This window comes from Populus euphratica, unplaced genomic scaffold (assembly GCF_000495115.2).
Source record: "Populus euphratica unplaced genomic scaffold, PopEup_1.0 scaffold143.1, whole genome shotgun sequence".
NCBI classification, from domain to species: Eukaryota; Viridiplantae; Streptophyta; class Magnoliopsida; order Malpighiales; family Salicaceae; genus Populus; species Populus euphratica.
Genome location: NW_011500029.1, coordinates 128,891 through 148,431, shown reverse-complemented (window position 1 = coordinate 148,431; position 19,541 = coordinate 128,891). Strand labels below are relative to the sequence as shown.

The window sequence follows — 19,541 nt, the reverse complement described above, 5'->3', positions numbered from 1 at the left end:
CTTAAACCCCATGTCTCTGAGCTTCGTTGAAGAAATTTCTGGAGAAATTGAACCTTGTTTTTCCTCTGCTAGCCTGAAGATGTAAAGAAAATGTTTCAAGTAGCAAAGATCCTATATGAATTGTTATCCAACTTTACACATCCTAAGAAAAAACTTACCTCTGGACGTTTGAGCATGGATACTTGTCTACTAGATGATTAATCAATTGAGGCAATACACAACTGTGGGCACAGCATATGTATCGACCTTCTGCTCTAGTCTGCTCCATTAGAAATATATGTGCATTGCATATATCGTCAATGTGAACCAATGCAATTGAACCCATTCTAGCATTAACAGCTGATAGTATTGAAAAGAACTTGGTGTCACCTGTAGAAGTAGCAAAAATTGTAAGTTACTAGATGTTCTTTATATATGCACAACTCGTTCATGTAAATCATTGTTTTACAAGTGGATGGCACCTACTTGAACGATTATTTGACCTGAAATACTATGAACATCCGAGTGTTAAAATTGTCATGGAATTGAAGTCATTGATAAGAAGTTCTGAAATGAATATTTGAATTGTTGAATGATGATGTATGCAGACTAAGTTTATTTACTGTATGCATCAAGTAAGACTGGCTACGACCTTGCACGGTAGAATTGAATTCCCAGATATCAATAAGTGAATTTTGCTAGCTAATTACCTGTTAATGGAGATAGGAGTGCTTGAATGCTTGATGGAACACTTGAAGTTAGGAACGCACCAGCAACAGTAGTAGTTATTACTGAAATGAGATCGATACCATTATCCTTTGCATATTTGAATGCTGCTTCCTCCGTAAGACGCTTGGAGAGTACATAAATCTGTGAAAGCCAAAATATCTTTCAATCTAGGAAAGTGAATTAACTTTTTTCTTGATGTTTAGAATTACAAGTAGAAGCTTTACCCATCCAGGTGGTTTTGTATTCCAGACATGATCACTGGGGGTCTGGCAAGTTTCATCAACGACTTGTCTCCATTTACCAGCTCTGTCTTTAGCAGTAAGAGTACTAATGGAGGATGTGAAGACAACTCTTTTCACAGTATTGGATTTGGAGCAAGATGTGAGAAGGTTCAGTGTTCCTTCAATCGCAGGGTCGATAATATTACGCTGAACATAATTTTCTACGAGTTTGCGAAGAATGAAGAAACAAAGAGTAAGCCTACGCTTTCATGTACGTAATCACACTGATTAAAGAACTTTATATTCTTCAGTTCCAGTTAAAAGAGGTGCTTGAGGGCATTACCATTGTCTTCATTTCCAGCAACGTAGAATTCCATTGAAGCTGCAACATGAAATACACCATCACAGCCCCTGACTGCCTCATCAAAGCTGCCTTCTTCTCGCAGGTCAGCTTTGAATAATCTCAACCGGTCAGCTCCCCTCCACGATGATAAAAGATCCAAGGACTTAGCTGAAAATTTAGGTGCCATTTGTTTTTCCCAATTAGATGCTGGTAAAATAGCGTAATAAACATGTTCGTGAATTTGAATCGATGAATTCAGGGTGCACGAAATCTGATTTTATTCTCTCATAATTATGCAGTGTATACTTTGTGGGAGACACTCATAAAAAGTGAGCATGACCTCTGCTAATTTTATTTTATTTTATTTTATTTAAACTAATAGGTGGTGTTTTTACTTTGCACCACCGGTTTTTTATTTATTTAAAAATATTTAATAAATCAAATTTATTAAAAATTAATTTTTATAATTTGTTATGATTTGCTTTTCATACGGTTATCAAGTTTTATGATCCATGTTGCGGGTTTAGCGAGTTAAACTGGTTAACTAGGTTTTTTTTTATTGGTATTTATTTTTTAATTTCATTATTTTTTGATTAGGAATTAATTTTCATGATTTATTTTGATTTATATTCTATTAAGTTATTCCAATTTCATAACCTAGATTATGAGTTTTGTGGGTTAACATAAGTTGATTCAAATTGTTTTATTATGTTTTTTTTTAGATTTATATTTCTTTCAATTTTATTCTTCAATAATAGATTGATTGGGAATTGTGTTTTATAATTTGTTTTATATAAGGCTATTTAAATTTCATGATTTGAGTCACAAGTTTGACAAAGTAATTTGAGTTGGTTTTTTTTTTTTTTTTGCTTACTATGAGATTATCCTGGTTTCAAGTCCTAAATTATAGGTTTGGTGGGAAACTGGGTTTATTTTATTTTTTTATTTTAATCTCATTCTTCAACATTGAATTAATTATGAATTGAGTTTTATAATTTGTTTCAATTTATTTTTTATTAGATCATTTTAGTCTCATAACTTAAATTGTGGATTTGACAAGTTAACATTAATTAAGTTGGATTATTTTGTCTTCATTTTTATTTATCAAAAAATCTTGATTTTAGATTGATGTTTATATATCAAAAACATCCTACTTTGAATTAATATCAATTTATAAAAAAAAATTAAGTTTTATAATTTATTGTGGTTTGTTTTTTTATAGATAGCTACTAGTTAAATATGTTGCATGTTCAATATTGCACCAAAAGAATGTCAACTTGACTGAATTATTTTGCTAAAGAAGAGGCCTTATTCCAGTTCAAAGCTCGACTGTATTAGCTTGTAATTACATAAATTTGTGATTTTTGCAGAAATGTTCAACTTGGTATCAATTCTTTTTAGATTGTTTTCTATGCACGATAAAGCGCAACTCACCACTGCAATTAACAAATACAGATGAAATTTGTTTCCTTCTCTTATACTAGCTATGGAAGTTATATAGTTTTTAATGATGTGCATTTTCATCCTCAAGAATGAGCTCACCAGGTGCACATGGTGATGCAAGCTCTTAAACAAGCTAGAGCAAATTACAACTTAATACTTGTAGTTTAACAAAACTAATTAATTAATCCTTATAGTTTTAGAAACTATATATCAAATGCCATTGTTTTTAAATTTTGTTTATAATTTAGTCCTTTTCTCAGTTTCTTGTTCTTTCTTCATTTTCTTTAAAATAGAATAAAGAGAAGAGAATTAGGTGAAATGGAGAAACTTGACTGCCAAAAAAACAATTTTTAGAACAATAAAGTAGTTATTAATAACTCGGGGATGATCAACATCAAGCAAGGGGCTAGTTAATTATTTTTGATACTACTAGGACTAAATAGCTAGTGTTGGTAAACTACAAGGACTGACTTTATGATTAACTCAACAAACCATCTCAGCATCTCACACCTTCTAGTTCTCTCTTCCCTATTCTAGTTTTCACTATTTTCATCGATCCCTTTGGAAACTCCGAAATTGAAAATCATTCATATTTCTTTTATGTTTTCAAGATCAAAGACCAAATATTAATCCATAAAAAAGATGGGAAAAAACCAAATAAATGAAGATCATACACAGCATGAAAATTAAAGAAGTAAAGGAGGAGGAGTTCACGAAACAGACCGAGATCACGAAGGGTGGCATGAACCATGCAGCCTCTTTGAAGAAGAAGCTTCACTAGCCAAGACCCTATATAGCCATTTGCACCTGTAACACAGTATGTAGGAAGAGCTCCCTCTGTATTCTTCCCTTCCTCCATTTCCTTGACCCCCCTCTTGGCTAGCTTCAGTATCCAAGCCAGCCTCTCTTGCTGGGCTGCTTTGATTTGCGTGTGTAATGACTATTATATCAAAGAGACAAGGAAACAACTGTACAGTTCTTCAATTTGCATTTTTTAATTAAAACAGTTTATTTTTCTTGAAAGTCCCACTTTTTTTTTATAGTAAACTATTGAATTCAAACAAAAAATAAATAATTATTTTTATTTTATAATGGAGGGAAAATGACTGTTTTGTCGGTGTGATGCAACGATTGCCAAGTATTCTTGCATTCTCTTATTCACATGCTGCCTAGTACAGTCAACTTAATTAGTTTAAATTGTATTTTTAAAAATTTTAATTTTTTTATTTAAAAATATTTTTTTATATATTTTGATGTGCTGTTATAAAAAATTATTTTTAAAAATAAAAAAATTATTTTGATATTTAAAAAAAAAAAAAAAACTTTGAACAGGTACTGCTATTGTAATCCTAAAAACATCCTAAATATATCTTGTTTAAAAAAATATAGTTGTTTTATTAAATATTTTTCTTTAAAAATATATTAATATAATATATTTTTTATTTTTATTAAACATCAAAATTAGCAGCTACTAAACCTGAGTAATTACGTATCAGTAAATATAATGCAAAGATTTCATTTCAGGATTGGGATTGAAGTCTCCAAGTTCAAGTGGTAAGTTATCATCCTTCAATCAAAGGCCTTTATGGCTGTAGTTGACAAGTCTGGAACATCTCTTTGATTCGAAGGATCAATCATTTAAACTTGTGCAAGCAATCATACTTTCAAATACGTTGGGGATTTTGGCGGCTGTAAATTCTAGTCAACAATCAAAGGTCTTTTCCCAGGGCTGCTTTCATTTGCTAGCCCTTGTTTGAACTTTGCCGCTGAATTTTCAAAGGACAAACAGGGAGCCGCTGAGTTCTCGAAGGACAAACAGGGAGAAAGATGATGAGAAAGTAATGTTATATAAGACCAGAGGCTGACTCGCCCACATATAACTTGAGCCTCCAAAACTGAAATGTATCAACTCCAAAACACTCAGAAAGTTGAACAAGTAACCAAAACTGAAATGTATCAACTCCAAAACACGAAAGTTGAACAAGTAATATGAGAATTTCTTATTATTAGAAATTATGTACAACAGAAAGTAAACAAGATCTGCAAGATAATCTTGGTATAACAAGCTTCATGAGCTCCTGAAGATGCATTCCTATTCATCAGAATGAACTGCGAACATAATATGGTGTGGCCAATTGTAAATTCCGTCCTCTACATTGAGTTTTAATGAGTGGAAATTAATGTTGTTGCAGACGCTCTTTATCCATGAATTGATAAGATGCAATACAGAATACTAGCAAGTTCAGGCTAGAATTGATATCCGTTTCCACACAGCCAATGGTACAACAAAAGTCGGCAGTATAGAAATCAAGAAAGGAACAGGGCAAAATAATAGGACCAGTAAAGAAAAAAAACAAGGGCAGAAATACATCTAGAGTTTCAGAAATTGCATCAATTGCCAAGTAATATGTTGTGTTACTATGAACTATGAAGCAGTAGTAGCAGCTACTTCGGTTTTCTTACTCTCTTCTTTCACTTTCTTCCAGTTCTCCGCATTATCAATTATTTCCCCAGTTTTTATGAGGTACCGAACTTTCTTCCCATCATCAAGAACTTTATGACCCACCCGGCTTGCAATGTTCTTTTCCTTAGAATAAAGCATCACACTTGAACTATGAATAGGTGCTTCAATCTGGAACATCAAAGTCCATTTGTGATTAAATAAAGCATGCAACAAGAATATTCATGTATAAAGTCTAAAATGTAAAGTTAGCAAGGCAGAAATTTCTTGAATTTTTTCTGCAAACCTATCCACACTAGACAAATCTGAAATGAGTCATGGCAAGCAATTACTGAGAGAATATTTGTTGAGCAGATATCTAACATGATATTCTCTGCAAGTAATACCGTCAGTTGCATGCTTCTAATGATAGAATAACTTAAGAGTAAAAATACTTGCTAGAATAAAAATGGATCAATGGATGAAACAAAAAAATTGGGTTGAAAATAACCTTTATAATCTGGCCAGGCTCACCCTCTTCTCTGCTCTTCACGTGCTTTGTCTTCAGGTTTATTTCTTTCACTATCACAGTGCTGTTGTGCCTAAAAATCTTAGTAATCTCCCCAATTTTTCCCTTGTCATCTCCAGCAATCACTTGAATTGTATCTCCTACCTTAACATGCATTTTGTGTAAAACAGGAAGGCTGTTTTCCTTACATTCCTTCCGCTCCCATCGCTTGAGCTGTAAGAGGGAAGAGCACGTATCAAAAAATGATTTCTGTACAATAAAGAGCAAGCAACTGCATCCCATGAACACAATACAGAATCCTCATGGGAAGACAGTTAACACATGAACCTTTATGTTGCCCACAGTGAGCTCATTAGTGGAGTTGCTGCTCAAAATTCACGGAGGCGACAAGTAATTTGGATATAAGGCAATAAAACAGTCAAAGGTTTTTCTCTTGCTTTAGCCTAGTACAATAGAATAGCCATCTATGACAGCACCAATGGCAGACAAATCAATGAAACACATGCTGTTTACACAAGTGAACTCTGAAAAATGTATTTTATCTAAATTAGTTACACACGGTATGCCTTCAAATATCTCTTTGCTGGATTTTATATTTTCTTTTTCTTGTAATGCATACTTCAAATTTGCTCATTTCATTACAGTTTGTTTGGGAAAGGGGTGAATGGAGGGGAGGGGAGGGGAGGTTGATGGCATCTTAATCTTGTTTGGGTAAAAAAAAAATTAATGGAGGGGAAGGGGAATGGAGGTTAGTTTTTAACATTATTTCTTTTAAAAAATAAACCTTTCCAATCTTATATATCACTTCATCCTCTACCTCCAATTAAAAGGGTATTAATGATATTTATTATTTATTAAATTTCATTCATCTATCTAAACAAAGAAAATTTATTTCTCCTCCATTCCCTTTCTTACCTGTACAAACAAGGCAAGGCAAAGCTTTTTCCATCCCCTCCCCTCCCCTCCCCTCCTATTTCTTACCTGTACAAACAAGGCAAGGCAAAACTTTTTCCATCCCCTCCCCTCCCCTCCTAGGACAATGTTTTCCCAAACAAACTGTAAATGAAATGAGAGTGGAATGAAAGGGGAAAGTAAGATGAGAGGACTTGTGACACTTACCTTCACAACAATGAGACATGGCTTCTCTGGTGACTTGACCTGCATGCAAAGCAAGCAGAGTGATCTATCAAGTGACTGTGGCCTGTATCATTGAGATTTGGTATATTACAGTAAATAAAACAGCAATCTACAAGTTTGATGACATGAAAGGAATACTAATTTCTAGCAGTAAGCACATCACAAAACAACATTGAAGCTATCTTATTGTATGACAAAATGAACTCGCAGAGTTAATTTGACATATACAAACAAATAAATGTAATGCATGGAACGAAGCTGTGACAGGGACCAAGTTTACAAATTTACATGACTGCCAACCTCATTTATTCCCCAGACATGTTAAACATTGGAGATCATCACTCTCGCGAAGTAGAAATTAATTGTAAGATTGCAATCATATAAACAGGAAACAGCTTATCAACAGACAAACACAAAACACAAAAAGCTAATATTCATAATCTTACCAGCACCTATTGTCAAGCTACCAATAGTTCAAAAATTTCACTGGCCACCATCTTCTTCTATAAATATCTCACATCCTAGTGTTGCTAAAACAGGAAAAGAACATGAATTTGTGCTAATACAGTAATAATTATATATCAACAAAGAGCCCAAACATTTCAATACCGAGAAACAAAAACAGTAATCATAACTTCAATTTTTTTCACTTTTGCCAAATTCATGTGGAAATTACCACCAACATTCCAAAATTACAAAAAAAAATGTAGTTTCAGACAAAAATCACAACAAATTGATAGGTTTTGGCTATGAAGTTCTTAACCAACTACTGAACGAGCAATTAAACTCCAGTTTAAGCAAAATCCATTTTAGTATAGCAAAAAAAGAAGCAAATTATGCGCTAAGGAAAATCTCTTTAGGATTTCATACATAAAATATAAATAACCAAAAAATTATGAAATTCAAGAGCATTATATATATAGAAGATAAAAGCGTACTTGTGGAGGGGAGAGAGAAGGAAGTGATAGGCGTTGGCCAAAGAAAGAGTTGGAGGAGAGTGAAAGAGTGGCCATTGAGCTTTGAAGCGCAGCCATCGCTGCCATTTCTTCTCTGCTTCTTCTTCTTCCGCTACTTCTTTGCCACACTAAGGCCTTTTGAGTTTTTGATAATGAATGGATAATCAAAGAGTGTGTTTTTAGTGCAGGTGACGGCTGTCTAATGAACGACGACGTTTTAAGTTCTCGTAGTGAAATGATGGCTTTCTTGGGCCTCTTGTTTGATATGCATAAAATTGCCTATTTCTGTTTTGTTTAAACTTTTAAATAAAATAAGTCATCTATTATAAAACACTATATAATTTAAGTAAATGTTTTTTTAAAAAATATCCATTCGCAAAATTAATTGGGGATAAATTGTTATGAAATCTTTTTTATTAAAATAAAATAATTGTTTTTTTTTTTATGTTTTTAAAAAAATATCAAGTTTTCGGTCATAAACTCTATAAAAATAAATTATATATTAAAGCTACACTTATTTTTCAAGAGAAAAAGAAAAGAAAAGAACATGCACGATCTTTTTTATTTTTTTTAAATAGTTAAATTATAGAATTATCCTTGAATTTAAACATAAAAAAAGACTGATTTCAAGATCATTTTATTCTTTTTATTTTGGATTTAGTAAGAGGTTCTTTTGTAATTTTAAATAATTAAATATTATTAAAAAAATTGATGATACATGTAACGCACGTATTGATGAGATTGACTCGTGTTTTTTCTCTCAATTTTTTTATGAAATTAATTTTTTTTTAAATTTTATTATTTGACATTAATATTTTTGGCCCTTAATCTTTTTTTTTAGCTTTTTTTTTTCTATTAGATTATCCTAAGAGTAAATAAAGAAATTTAACCCGGATTAGCTCAAATTTTTATGTTTTTTTATTGAACTTTGATTTGTTTTTCACTTGGTCCTTTTGAAATTCTATTTTTTTTATTTTAATCTTATATTGCAAGTCATGGGTTAGTCAAGTAGCGGGTGGACTCGAGTTTTCTTCTTTAACATTATATTTTTTTAATTGTTTTTTGCATCCTTTAGCATTTAATTATTAGACCTTAAACTTTGAATTTTATTTTTGCTTTTTTAGAGTTATTTCGATTTCATATCTCATATTGCATATTAGTAAAGTTAATTTAGATTTATATGAATTATTTTTATTGGAGCTTTTTTTTATATTAAAAAAAATTTAACTTAATTTGTAACATAACGCAGATCATCTAGATATGGATTTGAAAAATAATTATATGATAGTTGATTTTTTTGATTTAACAGATTAATTCATAACCCAAGTTAATTCATAACCCAAGTGATCTAGTAAAATCTAACTAGATCTTTTTCATAACAATGTCATTTTAACATTTTTTTATAACGATGTCATTTTAATATTTTTTTTTAAATAATAATATTTTGAATTGATTATATTAACTCAAGTTAACCTATCTAATTTGTGACTTGCATCAAACTTGGTTTAATACGATTGTTTTAAAAGATATTCCCTTTTAAAATTTATTTTTTCCATTTTAAAGGTTATTTTTCCCAATTAAATATTTGTATGGATTCTGTGTTTTTGTATATTTTTTAAGGATAATTTACTATTGCCGAGTATGATCTTAGTGCATTTCATAACATGGCATTGACAATTCGAAGGGAGAAAGTCAAAATACAGTTGCAGGAAAAAGGTAAAAAAATGTAATTTTCCTTCATGATTCAAAGCATTCATGTACAAAATCAGGGATATGTCATTTTACCCAAGTGAAAGAGAAAGAAAAGGACCTAGTTATATTACAAACAAATACAAAAAAAAAAAAAAACCTATAAACAAACTGAACTGATCCTCTGCACTACGAACCCACTCAGGCAAAAAACAAAAAAAAAACAAAACAGTACTGCAACAAATCTGCTTGCCATGCTCCTTTTGAACTGCATGTATAAACCACGAACCAAAACCAAGGACTGTCCCAAATGAACTGATTTTTTAAACAGTCATCTATACTTCACAAGTGTCAGCACTGTCGACCGACTCCTCTCTCCGGTGGCGATCAGAGACCGGAGTTCTGATTTCTTGTTGATCCATATCGATGGAAACTTCGTCTGCTGTGGCAGCAGAAAGGGATTTCTTGTGATGCTTCTTATTGTGCCTCAATTTGAGGATCCTGGAAAGAACTTGCACAATGTCTCGCATTGAAGGCCGCTTTCTTGGGGCACGGTTCACACATTTGTATGCTAGAGCTGCCACTTCGTTAAGCTCTTGAACATCATATTTCCCATCCAGACGTGAATCCACTATTTCCTCCCACCCAACTTTTCCCTCAGTATTCATTGCTGCCTGTTCATCATATTACAAAAACATTTTCAAACTAAGAATAAAAAAAATGACTCGAACAGATATCCACTAGACCAACAGAAGCTATAATATAATCTCTCTTTTCAAGCAAGAACATACCACAACAATGCAGACCCGGTTTTTAGAATAGCTTAGAACATCCATTTTAATTCGTTGACACTTTTCAGTTGTTCTGAAATGCACTGATGGGGGGTTATACGAGGATAATTGGAAACTGTTCATGATGTAGAACATCCATTTCAATCATTGCCTTTATTTAAGTATTCTTAGTCTCCGTCACGAGGGCATAGTTTGTGCATACATTAATTAGCAATATCCAGTAATGAATGTCAAACTAGATATATTATATGAAAAAACCATTTGAACTTTCACAAACAATTTGTTTGTTCCATTAGAAGTTAACCATCCTGTTGAGAAAGAGTTGTAGAGACTTACAAGTTCAACATATTCCATAAGACCTTGCTGAGGATTTCTGCCAGCTATAAGTTCAAAAAGCAACACTCCATAGCTGTAGACATCACTTTTTTTTGTGAAGGTTCCTGTAGAAACATATTCAGGATCGAGATACCCAAAAGTTCCTCTTATATTAGCTGCATGTCTGTCAACCATCTCTTCCCTTGAAAGCCCAAAATCAGCTACCTAATTGAACCGGCATGAACAGGAGTATGAAACTAACATGAGAAACTAACACTTGTTGGAAGAAGAAAAACTAATTTTTTTGTAAATGAAAGGAAGACATCAAATGAAAATTTACTGTAACTTCTCATGAGTCAAAGTTCTTATAATACACAATAGACATACCCTGGCTCTCATGCAGTGATCCAACAGAATGTTGGAAGATTTAATGTCCCGGTGAATTACAGGTGGAACTGCCTGCAGCATAATAAATAAAAAATAGTAAATTTCTTAAGGATAAAATAATAAAGGAGTTTGATTACTATGGAGGACATGCATGCACATGTGCACTCACATTAGTTCACATAAAAAAGGAAGTTTACCCCATCATGAAGATACTCCAAGCCCCTTGCTACATCTAGAGCAATATGTACCCTCAAATCCCAGCTCAAATGTTTGATGTCTTCTCCTGCATGAAGAAGAAATCCAAGTTATTTTTCACAATCCCCATTATAAAATCTATCAATGGTGGTTCTTGGTCATTATTAACAGACAGCTACAAAAAAGCCACAATCTAAAACTTTCCCAGAGAGACAATTTTCAATTTCTAGCTTTTTTCACGCAAGAGGTTCACAAGTGAGGCAAACTCTGATTCCTGTGAAAATCGAGGGCCAGTCAAAGAGAAACTATTTGCTTGCAATCTGACACACAAGCTGCCTATCAAACTACGGTTACCAGAAAGTGTGTACGTGTGTATTCTTCCATACACAAAAGGGAAGCCAACTTACGGTATAAATGAGAAGCCAAACTGCCTTTACTCATATAGACATATATAAGCATATGCTGGCCCTTTTCTGCACAATATCCAACCAAATTCACAAGGTTTCTGTGATGCAGCCTTCCCAATAGCATAACCTGAATATATGTAAAACAAATTTGAAACGTTAAAAGCAATGAACAATATGGAATGCAAAAACAACAGTTACAACACGAGAATTAATTGCATGAAACAGTAACACATTGCACATTTGCGCACCAAGGACAAAAAAGGGATAATTGTTCAGCAGAGCAAAGAATTTCTTAATTACGATCTGGGTACATCTTTTTTCCTAAACTGAACATAATTCATATAATTGGCTCACTGTCTTGAATTCATCAAACTCCAAAACTTCTGTCCACAATTCATGTGCAAAGCAGAGTAACTTATTTTTCACCATTTATGCATGCAGCTCTTTCCTTAATGCTCATCTTATTAACTTCTCTTTCCGCTTGTTACAAAACTTTTATTGATAACTTCCTCATCTGTTGACTGGCATACCATTAGAAGTAAAACAAATGGGAAAATAAATTTAGGCAGACCTTAAACTACTAGTTAAAGACACTGATTCAGAAGCCAGATCCAGTTCTGTTCAAGACATGTTTGTGCCAGTTTTCATATCTTAAATGAGGATTAATATAAACATATGCATCAATGTGTAAGACACATGCCAATTGCAACTTGTAGTTATAGTAAACAACCAATACAAGTATGAATGTGAAATTGTTAACCAACAATACCTCCGTCTGAAATTCCTTCTCCCCTTGCTTTGAATCAGTTGCAAGAACTTTAACAGCAACAGTCTCACCAGTTGTCATTTGAGCTTTATAAACAGGACCAAATGCTCCTTGTCCAATTAGTGTTGTAAAATTATAGGTTGCCTTTTGTAGATCCCTTCAGAAATAACACCAGGAACAAAATTTTAAACATGAAACTAATGAAAGAGAAGAATTATAAACTAAGAGAGATTAATCATCTGGTGTTAAACCCATTCTGAAATTAAAAAGCTCTAGCAGTTTTTCCTTCTAGCTTAGACACCAAAAATCAGCTATTTGCAGTAATAATTCAACTTCAAAGCAGATCATTTTGAAGATTCTAAATTTGAAAGCACAATTATCCATTCATCATCATCAATTGTTCCATGCATCAAATGACCTTCTACATGTGCTGAAGTCAAGATACAGATAATAAACTCTAAAATCAAAATAATTACAAGCAAGCCAGTTAGTTGCAATCAGCGTCATCACTCTATCCTATGAAAAGCAAAAGGCAATTTCATTCAAAATCAACAGATGAAGTCATTACCGAAATAGATTGGTGAAAAAACATACTTGTAAGAATACACAGGTATCCCAGAAAATGAACCCACGCTACTCCTCTTAAATCCTTCAAGCCACAAGGACACACCGTTTCTTCCTGCTTTCAAAGGTGAATCCGGACCAATGGTCGAGTCAGACATGACAGCACATGCATCTGCACCATTAGCCCGGATAGGGATCGTCGCTGCCCTCCTTGAACTGCTATTCCCAATCTGCGATCGCTTTCTATGGTACCTAAAACAAAACAGAGCAAGAATGGCCAAAAGCACTCCAATCACCACCCCTATCGAAATCCCAATAATCAATCCTGACGATTCCCCCTTCATTTTTGCGTTCTATTTCACTATTCGCTATTGAATCCTCCAATCCATCGATACAACTGCAACAATAGAAAGTCTTGGTCAATGTCAAAACCAAGCCGCTTTGCATCTTATAACTAGAAGTCAAACAAAGCACCACACACACAATTTCAATGGATACATCGGTAGATAACAAATTCTTGAATATGACATAAATATGGCCATAAAATTCATATACTAGAAAATCATCAATATGGTCAAATTTAAAATTCTATGTAAATGGCAATAAAGGTCAATCTGCAGATTAGTATTGAACTGTTAAAAGGGACAAAGTAATCAACAAATTTGCATTCAGACAGAAAAGTCTACATTGTTACACAGTTTTGTCCTTAATTAACCTTCATTAACACAGAATCATTCACTAAAAAAGTAAAGCCGAGAAAAAAAGCCTAAAAGGAAGAAGAAGAAGAAAAACCCACCATTCTGACTTCATAAAAGAAGTTCAAAAAAGGAACATACAAAGGTAGAATTCGAAGAAAAAGAGAAGTGAGAAACGCTAATAAGCACACATTAAATTCTGGTCTTAAATCAGATAATTGAGATGGGATTTTGGTAACGAGAATCATTAATAAGAAAAGGAACAAAAAAAAAAAAAAAAACTTGAGCCATGCTTGTAAACGTAAAAAATGAACTCAGTCTAATCTGTATTGTATTACCACCAAAGACTTGCTCAAAAAAGACAGCATCTTTAAGCTATTCACTATCTTTTTTTGATTGCACAAACTTTCTAGTCCTATATTAATCCAACTACATTAAAAACAGATACACATAACACATTTACAATCTGTTTGGTTGAAAAGAAAGAAAAACTCAAAATCCCAGATCAGAAATGCAAAAAAGACACATTCTTTTTAGAAAGCCAACAAGTTTTCCTAACATTTTTTGACTTGTTCAAAATGTTTAATACCTGTTTGTTTCTTTGGCAGAGAAAAGGAAACCATTGGAGGGGTTTTTTTTTTTTTTGCGTGAAAAGAGAAAAATGAGGTTGCAATGATATTGAGCGAGAGAGAGAGATGGGAATCTACATAATGCAAGGAAAAAGTGCAGCAGGCAGGCAGATACGATCTGCTTCAAGGAGAAACACAGTACAGAGAAATGTCTAAACACTATTTGATATTATACTGCGTGTGTGAGAGAGGGAGAGAGAGCCAAGGAGTAAAGACAGGGTTTTTCTCTTTGTTTTTATTTGGGTATTTTAATTTTAAAATACATAGCGATAGCGTGAGTTGCCGTTTTGCACTACGCCCACCTTTCTTTAGGTGTTGGGGCGTGCCCCAGGAAAGTCTCCCAGAAACGCGCCTTTGGGATTCGAGTGCAGGAAAGTATTTTGTTTTTTTTTTTTTAATAATTAATGTGCTTCTTCTGACCAAACTACCATTAGTTAAATTCTCATTAATCTTATCCTTAGTGTATTATAGCCTGTTTTGTCTTTTCATATTTTAAATTTTTTGTATTTGGTAAGAATATTAGAAGGGATATGTGTCCTCTAGAATGAAAATATAAAAAAATATAAAAATTTATTGTGGCAGTATGTTAAAAATTAAACTCACTTAAAATTAATAATAAAAAAACAATAAAATCCAAAATCGCTTGTAAAAAATATTTGGGATTGTGGTTTAAGTATGTTTTTTAAAATAGTTTTTTTTTTGATGTATTAGGATAAAAAAATTTATTTTTTTTATTTTTAACATCAACATATTAAAACCATTAAAAATATAAAAAAATAATAATTTAATATTTTTTCAAGCTAAAAATATTTTTTAAAAAAATTAAAATTAAAAAAATTAAAATTGGTTGTGCCAAACCAACCTTATATGGCAGGCCACCCAAGAGTGGCCTTGGATTTTGAATCCTTACGAAAATGTCCATTAAGGAATTTATGCTTCTAATTTTGTCGGGGTGGATTGAGTGTGTTGCGTCATGATTTACTAACATGGGGTCTGGACACGTAGGGCCTGTAGGGTCCATTGATTATGACAGCTGTGTTCTCAAGACTTTAAAACGACAGGAATCAGAGGCTTTGCAATTTGAAATTAGGGTGCCATCATCCTCCCATTTGGAGATTAATATTGCTAATTGTCCAATAAATGACAAGCACTAGAGTATTATTTGTTGACCCATGATAAACAAGTACAACTTCCATGATCCATGACGATACCATTATGTAAAAGGAGTAGATAATAATAATAATAATAATAATACTCTAGTAATAATCATAATATATGTAAGTTGGTTTGAATATTCTGAATTATAATAATAATAATAATAATAAAATTATATTTGACTAATTAATATTTAGAATTAAATAAAAAACAACATAAATATATTTAATTGGAGAGGTGAAAATGAACACGATAACCTAAAATAAATACATTCTTAGAATAAATTCATATCTTGTGAAAACATGAATAACAGAGAACATGTTTTTATTATTATCTTCATTTCTTGTGTTTAAAGATTATAACTAAAGGGGATTTATAAAATGATTTTGGATATTTGAACAGAAATGAAATAATAAATTGGGTAAATTAGGGTTTTGAGTTTCTTGGTGCATGGCACAAGAAATACCCTAAGAAAAGTTGCTTGCTATTGGTAAACCACACAGAACACGTAAGTCTTGGTAAGAATAAATCTAGGGTTTACACAGTTGCTTGCTGTTGATAATACATAGACGTTGGATGTATATTTGGTAGCAAGGAACTGTCAACCCACCACACCTAATACATATTAATGGAAGAAAAGTTAAAATCATAATTCAACGAGCAAATTCAAGGTGAGAAGAAAAGATAAGCCCTCGCATAAATACATGCATATATACGAGCCTTGATGAAAGGGACGCCGCTAGCTCCTTGTCGTTGAGCTCAAGATATTCTGTCGAGAAGGTGGCTTCCCCGCCCTTCATTTCAATTCAGGATAATAATAATTATATTTTAGATGAAACCTAGCTGAAAGCATATATTATAAGCAATTCAACACCTCATCCATGGATCCCTTCTCAAGTCAAAACCTAAGCTATCTGAATTGTTGGGATTTGACACAATGAAACTGATGTTTTTTTAGTCCTCGTCAGCATAGTTGTGGCCTAGAACTGGATCAGATTTGAAAAAAACATGGAAAAAATTACAACCTTATATAATTTGGTAAACCTCATTTAAAAACCTTGTTATAATTTATTAATTTTTTTAATTAAAATAATATTATTTTAATTTAAAAATAGAATTAATTAGATAAAAATAAAATAACTCAAGTAAAATTTGTAGCCCAAATTTTAGACCGAGTCAATCACGAGACTAGATTTCAAAACCATGCTTATAGGAACTTGTTTACTAAGTCTTTTGCTTAAAAATAATTTTTTTGTGTTTTTGTGTTGTTTTAATATATTAATATAAAAATAAATTTTTAAAAATATATTATTTTAATATATTTTAATACAAAAAACACAACTCCAATTATATTTATAAACAGTAAATATATATAAATATTTCACATCGAGATAGAAATCCTCACATTATACTATAATGTAAATAGTAACATTCCTTAAAGTGATTCACCAACGTCATGATGCAGTTAATTCTGTAGTTGCCTCAATAATGGACGTCTTGAATGAGTTTAATTAAAAAGGTAGAGTTCACGACGTGGCTATATATTTTTTTAATATAAGAAAATAAGTACATTAAATGGCATTAACATTTGGAAGATGAAAAAAAAAAAAAAGGTGAAGGGGATGGCATAACTAGCTCCCAATTTAGATCGATATTTTTCATTTAAAATTAATGCAACATAATTTCTCAATTCTCCATGGTGACGTCAGATCGGAAATTACTTATATTTCTGTAAAAAAATATTTTTTTTTTCTTTCTAATTCGACGGATTTTTTGTATAGTAAATTTAAGTTTATTTAGAAATATAATAGTATTTTTTTTATAAAAAAATTATGTTAAAATACAAATTAATAATTTTTTTATTTTAAAAAAATTATTTTTTATACCAGATCATTGAAGTAATTTAAAAATACTAAAAATATATTAATTTGAAATAAATAAATAAAATTAAAATATTTTTAAATATTTTTAAAATATAAAAACAAATATACCTTTAATGTAAAGTACAATTACTAGGTTAACGTTTTTGACGGGGACACGTGTTTTCCAAAGAATGATTCAAAGAAAGCAGGCCCCAATTATGAAGACAGATCAGGAAACAGTATTTAGTAAAGAAGACAGTAGTAGTGTCTTCAAGAACCTGGGAGTCAGAAAAATACCGGAGTTTCGGTAAATTTTAAATGCAAATTTTAAATACCGGAGTTTCGGTAAATTTTAAATTTATTTAATTTAAATTAATTGTTTTATGTGATTTTAGATATACGTTTATATGAAAAATAAATTTAAAAAATATTATTTTAATATATTTTAAAATAAAAAACAACCTCATATATAATTTGTGATATTTAATGAAATCGAGCAAATATAACGGATCATATATAATTTATGATATTGTTTTTTTATGTGATTGTTTTTTACTTTAGAACATTACTTTGGATCGGTCTTCCTTGTACGCTCTTCATTCTTGATAAACTATTGGCGCCCTTTGGCTCGATGCTCGATGAACTTGTGCTGCCTTTTGGTGTTAAAAAATAAAGAAAAATCAATTAAAAAAAAGGGGAAACGAGTTGAAACTTTTGAAAATAAATAAATAAATAAATAAAGTTGTTGATTGTTAACCACGCCAAAGCTTTGAATTCTACACATAGCAGGCAGAATTATAATTCTTTAATTACACACAGGAAAGTTCCTAGTTATTGTCATCCCATTGTCAGTGGAAGTGATTAATTAATTGGCTGTGGGATCAAACAACTTCAAAATTTATGTCATTAATTCTCGCTTAATTATAAATTGTAAGGATGGGAGAGAATATGAGTATTGTTTAATTATTCAGATTTTAAATTTGTTTTATAAAAACTATTAATTAAAATCTCATAAATTTTAGAATTATTAATAAATTATATAGTTGTTAACTTTTAAATTTATAAAATTAATTAAGACACACAAGTTAGTTTTAATTAAAAATTTAAAAGAAATTAAATATAATTTTTTTACCCAAAAAACATGAGAAAATAAAAAGAATCAAGTATAATTTTTTATTAAATTCGAGTTTAACAAATAATCATTTATCACATATTATAAAGTAGAAGTTAAATTGAAAATATATTATTTTTGGCATGTTATTCCTGTTTTATGCACACCAATGGAATAGTTATATAAAATGCTAAAATCCCATTTCTCCTGCAAAAAAAATCAATCATAAGGCAAAACCCAACCGACACATAAAACAAGAGCAGAATATATTACATCAATGGTATTTCGTCATCATCTATTACATCAAATATATTAAAATGTAATTAACTTTTTTAAACGGTTGTTTATCTTCTAAGTGCATATACTATTCAAAAAAACCATATTATCAATTTCTATTTAAAAATATAGTTATGATTATTTTTTTATTTAAAAATATATTTAAATAATATTTTTTATTTTTAAAATTAGCTTGTTAAAATGATCTAAAAATACAAAAAAATATTAATTTAAAATAAAAAATAAAAAAAATTTAATTTTTTTAAAATAGTTTTAATATATAAAAACAAACAAAACCTTAACTCTTCGTAGATAGCATATGTTATAGGAGATGCTCACAATTAATAATTGGCATAAACTTATTGGAATCTCAACTCTAGAACTGGTATGGTAAGAGGAGATTTAAAAACTTTAAATTCATAAATTTTAATATTTATAAAATTAATAAAGATACATGTAAATTGTTATAAACATCTATATAAATTAAAAAAAAAATTAGAAATCCCAATAACTGAAAAAAAGCAAATTTGCGAAGGAATGAGAGCTGAGGAATCGAGACAATTACCCATGATTTACGTTTATTTGCTTGGGCTTTGCCTGCCAAATGCCAAGCATGTGAATTCCTTTAAATTAGAAGGGGATGGAGTTTCAGGGAATGAGAGTGGATCGCCATTAAAGGACCACTAGCTAGTTTCCTCTTCCACGTGAGATCATGCAGATTATCCTCATACAATTGACTGTGCTCACGTTATCTTGGAGGCAAAGATATTATTACCACCTTATTATTTATGGTCTCCCATGTTCTCCGCAAGCAAGCAAGCATTCTCCCTTGCATTCCCAGGGTCCTCAGGGGCACGTGACCTGCGAGAAGGAAGCACGTATGGGTGCGTCCATGTGCACTTGTAATCTCCGCTGGACGTGA

General features: G+C 31.5%; 3 protein-coding genes across 6 annotated transcripts; all 3 read right to left on the bottom strand.

Moving 5' to 3' along the window:
- Positions 1 to 3,679, bottom strand: LOC105142403 (NAD(P)-binding Rossmann-fold superfamily protein; the record flags this gene model as incomplete). The annotated part of the gene is made up of 6 exons (XM_011050011.1): positions 3,439 to 3,679; positions 1,273 to 1,440; positions 933 to 1,150; positions 690 to 849; positions 159 to 369; positions 1 to 73 (listed from the first exon to the last, which is right to left on the bottom strand). Coding segments are annotated over exons 1-6 (966 nt in total), but the record flags the coding sequence as incomplete, so codon positions are not given.
- Positions 3,680 to 4,898: 1,219 nt separating this feature from the next.
- On the bottom strand, positions 4,899 to 7,973 carry RPL24 (Translation protein SH3-like family protein). Its single transcript, XM_011049963.1, has 4 exons — positions 7,760 to 7,973; positions 6,804 to 6,842; positions 5,667 to 5,897; positions 4,899 to 5,347 (listed from the first exon to the last, which is right to left on the bottom strand). Exons 1-4 carry the CDS (start codon positions 7,862 to 7,864, stop codon positions 5,141 to 5,143), a joined length of 582 nt encoding a protein of 193 aa, XP_011048265.1. The 5' UTR covers positions 7,865 to 7,973; the 3' UTR covers positions 4,899 to 5,140.
- Positions 7,974 to 9,488: 1,515 nt separating this feature from the next.
- CRLK1 (Protein kinase superfamily protein) lies at positions 9,489 to 14,464 on the bottom strand. Of its 4 annotated transcripts, none has more exons than XM_011049960.1 (8): positions 14,294 to 14,464; positions 12,922 to 13,288; positions 12,331 to 12,484; positions 11,562 to 11,688; positions 11,157 to 11,242; positions 10,960 to 11,031; positions 10,594 to 10,797; positions 9,489 to 10,140 (listed from the first exon to the last, which is right to left on the bottom strand). In XM_011049960.1, exons 2-8 carry the CDS (start codon positions 13,233 to 13,235, stop codon positions 9,802 to 9,804), a joined length of 1,296 nt encoding a protein of 431 aa, XP_011048262.1. In that variant the 5' UTR covers positions 13,236 to 13,288; positions 14,294 to 14,464; the 3' UTR covers positions 9,489 to 9,801. The 4 variants fall into 4 exon arrangements, with proteins under 4 accessions (XP_011048262.1, XP_011048261.1, XP_011048264.1 ...); XM_011049959.1 differs by lacking the exon at positions 14,294 to 14,464 and adding an exon at positions 14,176 to 14,278; XM_011049962.1 differs by lacking the exon at positions 14,294 to 14,464 and adding an exon at positions 13,939 to 14,130.
- Between the last annotated feature and the right edge of the window lie 5,077 nt (positions 14,465 to 19,541).